Source organism: Dipodomys ordii, unplaced genomic scaffold (genome assembly GCF_000151885.1).
Source record: "Dipodomys ordii isolate 6190 unplaced genomic scaffold, Dord_2.0 Scaffold156, whole genome shotgun sequence".
Taxonomy (NCBI): Eukaryota; Metazoa; Chordata; class Mammalia; order Rodentia; family Heteromyidae; genus Dipodomys; species Dipodomys ordii.
Window position 1 is genome coordinate 1,147,826 of NW_012267372.1, and position 9,836 is coordinate 1,157,661.

General features: G+C 56.3%; 2 protein-coding genes across 2 annotated transcripts in view; both read left to right on the forward strand.

The window, feature by feature from the left end:
• Positions 1-1,401, forward strand: part of LOC105997997 — an 11,422-nt gene extending 10,021 nt beyond the window's left edge. Inside the window, exon 4 of the mRNA XM_013032592.1 lies at positions 1,391-1,401. Coding sequence (XP_012888046.1) covers positions 1,391-1,401 — 11 coding nt within the window. The remainder of the gene's footprint in view (positions 1-1,390) is intronic.
• Exoc3l2 (exocyst complex component 3-like 2) lies at positions 865-8,626 on the forward strand. Its single transcript, XM_013032594.1, has 8 exons — positions 865-1,502; positions 2,914-3,015; positions 3,104-3,204; positions 3,767-3,877; positions 4,989-5,124; positions 6,701-6,823; positions 6,916-7,071; positions 8,501-8,626. Exons 1-8 carry the CDS (start codon positions 1,413-1,415, stop codon positions 8,624-8,626), a joined length of 945 nt encoding a protein of 314 aa, XP_012888048.1. The 5' UTR covers positions 865-1,412.
• The last annotated feature ends 1,210 nt before the right edge of the window (positions 8,627-9,836 follow it).

Here is a 9,836-nt window from a genome sequence, read left to right on the forward strand (position 1 = left end):
TGGGGGGGGGGGAATCTCAGGCTCCTGGAATCTTCTAGACTTTGGTTTCCCACCTACCTGTACGGTTTATTGGGGGAGGGGGGGTTAGCGGTGCCAGTCCTGGGGCTTGAACTCAGGGTCTGGGCACTGTCCCTGAGTTTCTTTTTTGCTCAAGGCTAGCACTCTACCACTTGAGCCACAGCACCACTTCTGGCTTTTTCTGTGTATATGGTACTGAGGAATCGAACCCAGGGCTTCATGCATGCTAGGCAAGCATTCTACCACTGAGCCACCTTCCCAACCTAAGCCCTAGACTTTTAAGAGGCCCTACTCCAGTTCTCAACCCTCAGCACCCTGGACCCACACAAGTTCTACTAGCTCAGTCAGTGAAGTTCATGCCTGTAATCCCAGCAACCAGGATCCTAGGTTGAAGCTAAGCCTGGGAAAAAGTTAGCAAGATCCTCCCTCAAACTCCATCTCAATGAACAAGCCTGGGTTGGTGGTACATGCATGACATCCCGGCACTCAGGAGACTGAGGAAGGAGGATTCTTAGTTCCAGGCCAGCTTGGGCTACAGAATAAGAAAAAGACCAAAAGAGTCAGGTGCTGGTAGCTCACGCCTGTAATCCTAGCTACTACTCAGGAGTCTGAGATCTGAGGATCCCAGTTCAAAGCTAGCCCGGGCAGGCAAGTTTGTAGGCAAGTTTGTGAGACTCTTATCTCCCATGAACCACCAGAAAACTGGAAGTGGTGCTGTGGCTCAAAGTGGTAGAGCACCCAGGCCCAGAGTTCAAGCCCCATAACCAACAAAGAAAAAAAAAGTGGATCAGGAAAGTCTGTGAGACTCTTATCTCCAATTAACTAGTAAAAGCTGGACTGGAGGCATGGCTCAAGTGGTAGAGAGCTAGCCTTGAGTGAAAAAGCCAGGGGCTGGGATTATAGCTGTGAGCTCCCATGCTTGGCCTGGACTGTGAGTGGAGACTCTGAGCAAAAGGCTAGTGGGAAGGTGGATGGCGGGGGGGTTGTTAGGGGGGATTGAAACCCTGGCTCAACCTAGCCATGCCTAGCCATGTGGGGGGCACAGATGGGGTTGGGGTGACATGGGGTCTACCTAGGAGCATAGATGGAAGGCAGTGGATCGTGGGGGAGGCCTCGCGTGTCAGGTCCTCGGGTCTCAACTTGACCTCTGTGTCTTGTCCGGACACCATCCATCACGGAGCTGACTCAGAGCTGGAGACAGGCGAGACACAATCACAGCCATGTCCCTCGGCGGATGAGCAAAGCTGGGTCCCAAGAGAGGAAGGGAGAGGCCCGGGGTCACACAGGCGGAGGTGGTGTGGGCTAGGACAAGGGCCCATCGCCCAGCCTCACCCCTCACGGGCCTCCCCGTTTCTCTTCCCCTCTCCCTCAGGGAGGTCCTAGGGCTGGTAGACATGGTGGCCCTGGAGAACGGGGAGCTGGGACCCCTTCTGTCCCCTGGCACCCTGCTGGGCTTGGAGGACGAATGTGTCACAGATGTCAAGGTATCTAGACTCCACATTGGCCATGATGGGGGTCACTGCGGGTTTGGGGGGGTTCTCCCCTCCTTGGTTCTGTCTCCCTTTTGCTGTGGGAATACCTGAGCTCTCAGGGTTATCTCTGCTTTCCTCCTTTCCTCCCCAGTGCGCATGCCAGGGGAGGGGGAGGGACACAGATGCTCAGAGGTTGGGACACATCAGATCCTTGAAATCCTAGAGCCTGAAAAAGCCAATGACCTTTCTGCACACAGGTGGCCCCCAGCCACAGAGGGGTGTCCAGGGGTGTCCCCTGTGGATGGTGAGCCCAGGACCCTGAGCCTTGAGATTCTAGATTCCAGTAGACCCACATTTGTCTAGCTCCTGCAAACTGGTGTTTGCATTAGGCCAGCAATCAGGAGATGAGCAATGCTCTGGAATTCCTGAATCATAGAAACCAAGAATCTAGCCAGACACTGGTGGCTCACGCCTGTAACCCTAGCTACTCAAGAGGCTGAGATCTGAGGATCATGGTTCAAAGCCAGCCCAGGCAGGAAAGTCCATGAGACTCTTATCTCCAATAAACCATCAGAAAACCTGAAGTGGTGCTGTGGCTCAAGTGGTAGAGTGCTAGCCTTGAGCTGAAGAGCTGAGGGACAGCGCCCAGGCCCAGAGTTCAAGCCCCACAACTGACAAAAGAAAAAAAAAGAAACCAAGAATCTTTTTATTTATTTATTTTTCTACGTGCCAGGCCTGCAGCTTGAATTCAAGACCGGGCACTGTCCCTTCATTTTCTTCCTCGAGGCTAGTGATCTATTTGAGCCACAGCACCACTTTTGGCTTTTCTTTTTTCCTTTTTTTTCTTTTTGGTGGTTCATTGGAGAGAAGAGTTTCAAGGTCTTTCCTGCCTAGGCTGGCTTTGAATCTTCAGGTCTCAGCTTCCTGAGTAGCTAGAATGACAGGTGTGAAGAATCTAGCAACTTTAAACTGTTTGGTGGGAGAGGAGCCAATGAAATAAAGATCTTTAAGCCCATTGGCTGTTAAACTTAGTGAGCTCAAAGCTCACTAAGGCTGGAGGGAAGCGAGGGCTGAAAGGACCAGGTGTCCTTGAACTTGGTGGCCTCTCTAGTGGGATCTGAAAAGACCTGAATGGCTCATACCTGTCATCCCAGCTACTCAGGAGGCTTGAGATCTGAGGATCCAGGTTCAAAGCCAGCCCAGGCAGGAAAGTCTGGGAGATTCGTACCGCCAATGAAACCAGCAGAAAGCCTGAAGTAGAGCTGTGGCTCAATGTGGTAGAGCTGTGGCCTTGAGTGAAAAACCAAAAACATATATATAAATAAAAGCACTTGAAGCTCCAGGGGTCAGGGGACGATGATGTGGCGGGAGGAAAGAGAAAGACCCTCACCCCAGCCAGCCCCCCCCCGACTCCTCCCGGCAGGCTCAGACGCGGGCAGCCCTTCTTCGAGTTCTCCAGGAGGACGAGGAGCGCTGGAGCTGCCTAGAGGACCAGCCCAGCGGCCTGGCACAGGACGTGTGTGAGGTAGACGGGCATCAGCTGCAGCCCCGCGGGATGGGCGGGAGGATGGCGAGCCCGCCGCCAACTCTCCTCTTCCTCATGGCTGGCACAGCTGCTGGAAGAGCACACAGAAAGAGCGCCCCGCATCAGCAAGGAGTTTGGGGAGCGCATGGCCCACTGCTGCCTGGGCGGGCTGGCAGAGTTCCTGCAAAGGTTAGGAGCAAAGGGGGACAGGGCTGGGGGGGGCGGGGAGATAGAAGATGGGGCGCTGGTGGCTTATGCCTGTCAGCTACTCAGGAGGCTGAGATCTGAGGATTCAGGTTCAAAGCCAGCCTGGGGAGGAAAGTCCACGAGACTCTTTTTTTTTTTTTTGGGTCCGGTCGTGGGGCCTGAACTCTGGGCCTGGGTGCTGTCCCTCAGCTCTTCAGCTCAAGGCTAGTGCTCTACCACTTGAGCCACAGCGCCACTTCCGGCTTTTTTTCTTTTTGCTTATGTGGTGCTGAGGAATCGAACCCAGGGCCTCAGGCATGCAAGGCAAGCGCTCTACCACTGAGCCATCTTCCCAGCCCCTCCACGAGACTCGTATCTCCAGTGAACCACCAGAAAACCGGAAGTGGTGCCGTGGCTCAAGTGGTAGAGTGCTGCTAGCCTTGAGCTGAGGAGTTCAATGACAGCTCCCAGGCCCAGAATCAAGCCCCACAACCACCAGGAAAAAAAAAAAAAAGAAAGATGGGGTTCTGACCCCAGCGTGGTGCCCTGCTCCTCTCCACCCTAGTTTCCAGCAGCGAGTGGAGCGTTTCCATGAGAACCCAGGAATCCGGGAGCTGCCCACAGATGTCTACATCAGCAGGACCATTGCCCTGGTCAACTGCGGGCCCCCCCTGAGGTGAGACACCCCCTACTGCATGTGAACACCCCAGGGGCTGCTCAACAGAGATGCCCAGGTGCCAGGTGGAAAATCCCAGCACTGACCCAGGAGACGTCCACATAGGACCTGGAAGTTCTAGAAGCATGCATGTCATGTATATACTTCTTCTCCTTCAATACTGGGATTTGAACTCAGGGCTTCGTGTTCTCTGGGCTTGCTTGCTGAGCTGGCGCTCTACCATTTGAGCCAGGTCTCCAATCTGGCATTTTGCTGGTTACCTGGAGATAAGAGTCCTACAGATGTCTTCCCCCTGCTAGCTTCAAACTGATCTTCTAGATTTTTGTTTTTGGCAAGGGGGAGAGAGGGGGGGAAGGGAGAGGGTGGTTGATCTTGAGGCTTGAACTCAGGGCCTGGGCACTGTCACCAAACTCTTATGCTCTTATGCTCAAGGACAGCACTCTACTACTTTGAGCCACAGCACCACTGGCTTTTGAGTGGTTAATTGCACATAAGAGTCTCGGGGAACTTTTCTGGTCTGGCTGGCTTTTTTTTTTTTTTTTTTTTGTGGTCGTGGGGCCTGAACTCTGGGCCTGGGCACTGCCCCTCAGCTCTTCAGTTCAAGGCTAGTGCTCTACCACTTGAGCCATAGTGCCACTGCTGGCTTTTTCTGCTTATGTGGTGCTGAGGAATGGAACCCAGGGCCTCATGAATGCAAGGCAAGCACTCTACCACCAAGCCACCTTCCCAGCCCTGGGCTGACTTTTAATTGTGATTCTCATATCTCTGCCTCCTGAGTAGCTAGCATATAGGCATGAGCCATGAGTGCCTGGATGAATTGGATTTTTTTTCCCTTTTTTTAAAAAACGAAAACAACATCCATGCCCTGGTGGCTCACGCCTGTCATCCTAGGAGGCTGAGATCTGAGGATTGTGGTTCAAAACCAGCCTAGGCAGGGAAGTCTGTGAGACTCATCTCCAATGAACCACCAAAAATCTGAAAGTGGAGCTGTGGCTCAAGTGGTAGAGCGCTCACCTTGAGCTGAAGAGCTGAGGGACAGCGCCCAGGCCCAGAGTTCAAGCCCCACAACGGACACAAAAAAACTGACTTTCAGTTCCCTTGGACCTTGCAGGGCTCTGGCAGAGCGTCTGGCCAGGGTGGGTCCCCCTGAGAGCGAGCCCGCTCGGGAAGCCTCGGCCTGCGCCCTGGACCGCGTCACCCGGCTCTGCCACCGTGTCCTCATCGACCTGCTGTTCCAGGAGCTGCAGGTGAGTGGGCGGGGCTGGGGGCAGGGACAGGGGGGTCTCAGGAAGCAGGTGGGGGATGGCCCTGCTTGGAGGGGAAAGGGGGGGTCAGGAAGTGGGAAAGGATGGGGAGGGGAGCTTGGGTGGGGCTCCCTACATCATCCAGGTGGGACACATCGTGAATGACACAGGGGCCCAGCTGGCCATTTACTCCCCCCCTTCTCTGATCAGAATAACCCCCAGGGCTCCAGGCCCACCTTATCCTGGTCCCCAGGCCCCTCCCTTTGCAGACTTCATCTCCATCTGCCCACTGAGTCACGCTCTCACCCCCCACCCCACCCCAGGCCTGCCAGCCCCTCTGCTGCCCCAAACAAAGCCAGGGCCTGCCTGCCTCAGGACCTTGGTACCTGCTGCTCTTGCTGCCTAGAATGCTCCCTTGGCGTAGCTGCCTCTCACCTCTTTCAAGTCCTGACTTGAAGCATCACCCTGTCCATGAGGCTTTCTCCTGTCATTCTGCAGCTGCTTGAGCCAGCCCAGTGCCATATACCTGTAGTCTCAGCCCAGCCTCCTGAGCAGCTAGGATTACAGGCATCAGCGGGGAATGGAGACCCAGTCTGGTACATTTTGGGCAGGGGCTCCACCACAAAGGCATACCTCCCCCCAGCATAGACTACACCCCATCCACAAGCCCCCTACAATCGAGCCATGCCTCCAGCACACTGCACTTTTTTGGTGTGACATGGAGCTTGAACTCTGGGCCTAGGCGCTGTCCCTCAGCTTCCCAGTTCAAGGCTCTACCACTTGAGCCACAGTGCCAATGGTGGTTCATTGGAGATAAGAGTCTCACGGACTTTCCTACCAGGGCTGGCTTTGAACCGCGATCCTCAGATCTCAGCCTCCTGAGTAGCTAGGATGACAGATGTGAGCCACCGGTGCCCAGCTTTTTTTTTTTTTTTTTAAACTCAAGGCTGACACTCTACTACTTGAGCCACAGCTCCACTTCCAGATTTTTGGTGGTTAACCAGAGATCAGAGTCTCAGACTTTCATGCCTGGTTAGATTCAAAGCACAATCCTCAGCTCTCAGCCTCCTGCGGAGCTGGGCTGACAGGTGTGAGGCACCTGTTCAGCTGGGGTTTGTTTTGTGATAGGGCCTGCACTGGTCCTGAATCTCCATCCGCCTACCTCCATCTTCCTGTGTAGCTGGGATGACAGGTGTGCATCACCATATCTGGCTAAAACCCTTCATCATTGAGTGAGGGTCCCCGTGTGCATCGTGTGCTATTCAGGCAAATTCTGTAGGTGGTTTTTGCCCAAGCCGCTAGGCTCCGTCCTGCCGCCCCGGCCCTAGCCCTTTCCTCAGCCCTCACCTGCTAATTAGAATCACCCTGGGGCCTCCGCCCCTTTCCTCCAGGAAGCCCTCCGGGATTCTCCCTGCCAGTGGGCATCCCTTCTGGGCTTCCTGCCCTGCTGGGCCTGTGCGCCCCGGGTGGCGGCTGCATGCGCTGCCTCCGGAGGACGCAGAGGAAGGACAGGGTGGTTCTGCCCCCAGGTGGGGGAGGGCAGGGCTGACCTCCCCACGCCCCCATCCTCCTCCGCCAGCCGCACTTCAACAAGCTGATGCGCAGGAAGTGGCTGAGCAGCTCCGAGGCGCTGGATGGCATCGTGGGCACGCTGGGCGCCCAGGCGCTGGCCCTGCGCCGCATGCAGGACGAGCCGTACCAGGTGCGGGGAGGGTGGGCGCGGGGTGCCCCCTTGCAGGGACCCCCCCTGGGGAGTGCAGGGGTGACCCGGGGTGACCTCCCCCCCCCCCGCAGGCGCTGGTGGCGGAGCTGCACCGGCGCGCGCTGGTGGAGTACGTGCGGCCCCTGCTCCGGGGCCGTCTGCGCTGCCGCTCGGCTCGAACCCGCAGCCGCATGGCCGGGAGGCTGCGTGAGGATGCGGCGCAGCTCCAGCGTCTCTTCAGGCGGCTGGTGAGTGAGACCCGGTGTGTGTGTGGGGGGTGGCATGGCCGGGAAGGGCAGGACCAGCTCCTCCAGGGTTGGGACACCTCATCTTAACCCCCATACAAGGCCGGGCGCAGCGGTACACACCTGCCATCCCAGTTACATGGGGAGCTGGCTGGCCCCCAGCCTGCCTGGGCAGCAAGAGAGATCTGACTGGAAAAATGGATGGATAAGAACAGTGGAGGGAAGCGGGGGGGGGGGCATGGCTAAAGTGGTAGAGCACCTGCTTCCAAAGTGCGAGGTGCAGGGTTCTAAGCCCAGGGCGCCTGGGCTTTAAAGCTGGAATCGGGAACAAATGGTCTGCACCCAGCGCTTTGGTGAATTCCTGGGCTGTAACCGGAAAACCGTAGCCATTCTTGCCACAACTGATAGAACATCTTTTCATCAACAAAAATTGAAGAAGAAGAAGAAAAAAGACTAGGAGCCCGAGGAACCCAGAATCTCCCAAACCCAGCATGCGGAGCACCCCAATCCTCCCCGTCCCCAGCTGTCACCTGGGGTGCCCCGCCACCCCTCTCCCAGCGTCCAGCCTGGGAGTCCTTGAAACTTTGTACACACTCTCTGAGATTAGATTGACACAGCGGCCAGGAAAGCAACACAGCGAACACAGAGCGGCCTGTGCGCTCTCTATCTTGTCTTCCCCTCCTGTAACATTTTGCAAACTTGCAAAAGGATCCGTGCCCTCTCCACTGCCCCCTCCACCGCCGCCTCTCCTGCCAGACCAACCCTCCACCCCTGGGTCACCCTGGCGGCCCTCAGAATCGTCTCTGGCTCTCAACCAACTGAGCCACAGTACCATTTCCGGTTTTTGAGTGGTTAATTGGGGATAAGAGTCTCACCAGGAGTTTTCCACTTGGGATGGCTCTCAACTGCCATCCTCAGATCTCAGCCTCCTGGGTAGCTAGGAGTACAGTTGTGAGCCTCTGGCACCTGGCTTCCCTGCTCAAGGCTAGTGCTCTACCACTTTGAGTGACAGCGCCTCTTCCAGGTTTTTGGGTGGTTCACTGGAGATAAGAGTCTCCTGGACTTTCCTGCCTGGGCTGGCTTTGAACTGCAATCCCTCAGATCTCAGCTTCCTGAGCAGCTATGATGACAGGCATGAGCCACCTGCCCCCGGCTTCTGTCTTCTTTTGAGAAAAGGTCTCATCGTGTAGCCCTGGCTAGTTTGTAACTCTGGATCCTCTTAGCTCAGTTTTCACATGCAGGGATTACAGGCATGCCCCACAGCACTGGGCTTGGGATAGGTTTTGAACGCTGTTACCTAGTGGAGAGATAGATTATAGATTTTCCTTCAATTAGTCCCTGCCCCTTCTGCGCCCCTTCACAGATGGGGGGGCGGGATGGGTCCGCTGGGCAAAGTATGAGCAGTGGGCTGTGCCCCTTCCCCCCACTACAGGAGTCCCAGGCCTCCTGGCTGGACGCGGTGGTACCACACCTGGCGGAGGTCCTGCAGCTGGAAGACACACCCAGCATCCAGGTGGAGGTGGGGGTGCTGGTGCGGGACTACCCAGACATCAGGTGAGCCCCCTGCCCTCCCCCAAGACTTGGCATCTGTCCCCCCATTTCCTGCCCCGCCCCCCTTCCAGGCACGGGAGGGAGGCGGCAAGCATGTCTGCGGCTGTTTCCTGCTGGAACTGGGCAATATTAAAACGATTTCCCTCCTCCCACCGCCACCAGTGCCGCCGCCACCGGCTCGCAAACAAACAGGCGGCTACAGGAAGCCGGGGCAGTGGGGCGCTGGGCAGGGGGGCAGAGAGGAAGGGCTGGCCCAGCAGGGGGGACTCAGGACAGCACAGGCAGGCGGGCATGGAGAGCCATCCAGTCCTGAGGGCCACTTGCTTCTGCTCCCCAGAAGTACTGAGAGAAAAGCTGGGCATCCGTGGCTCTCGCCTGTCATCCTAGCTACTCAGGAGGCTGAGATCTGAGGATCTCAGTTCAGAGCCAGCCCACGCAGGAAAGTCTGTAAGACTCTTATCTCCAATAAACCACCAGAAAACCGGAAGTGGCGCTGTGGCTCAAGTGGTAGAGCGCTCACCTTGAGCTGAAAAGCTGAGGGACAGCGCCCAGGCCCAGAGTTCAAGCCCCACGACCAACACACAAAAAAGTTGTTTGAGAAAATTAGCTGGCTGCCTGTGGCTCACGCCTGTCATCCTAGCTACTCAGGAGGCTGAGGTCTGAGGACTGTGGTTCAAAGCCAGCCCGGGCAGAAAACTCTGTGTGACTCCAATTAATCAGCAAAACGTAGGAAGCAGAGCTGTGGCACAAGTGGTAGAGCTCCAGACTTGAGTGAACACACTCAGGGCCAGCGCCTAGATGCTGAGGTCAAACTACCCTATGGGTGTCAAACTAAAACAAAACAACCGGAAAGCTGGGCTGGAGGTGTGGCTCAGGTGGTAAAGTGCCAGCCAAACAAGCCAACCACAAGCTTGAGGACCTGAGTTCAAATTCTGGTATAGCCCCCAAAGAAAGGGGGGTAGGAGGCGATACCCAAAGTAACCTAATGGGTCACATGCAAAAATGTGCATGTCTGCAGTATGATCTGTAGGCTGTGGGGACCCTGGGACTTGAACCCAGGGAGCAGACCAGCCCTTGGTGATGCCCTGCTGTGGTGTTGAGGGGAGTCCCTTTTTGGGAAAGGGGGGGGTGCAGAATAGGGCAGGGTGCTTGTGGTTTTGTTTTTTGGGTCCAGTCGTGGGGCCTGAACTCTGGGCCTGGGCGCTGTCCCTCAGCTC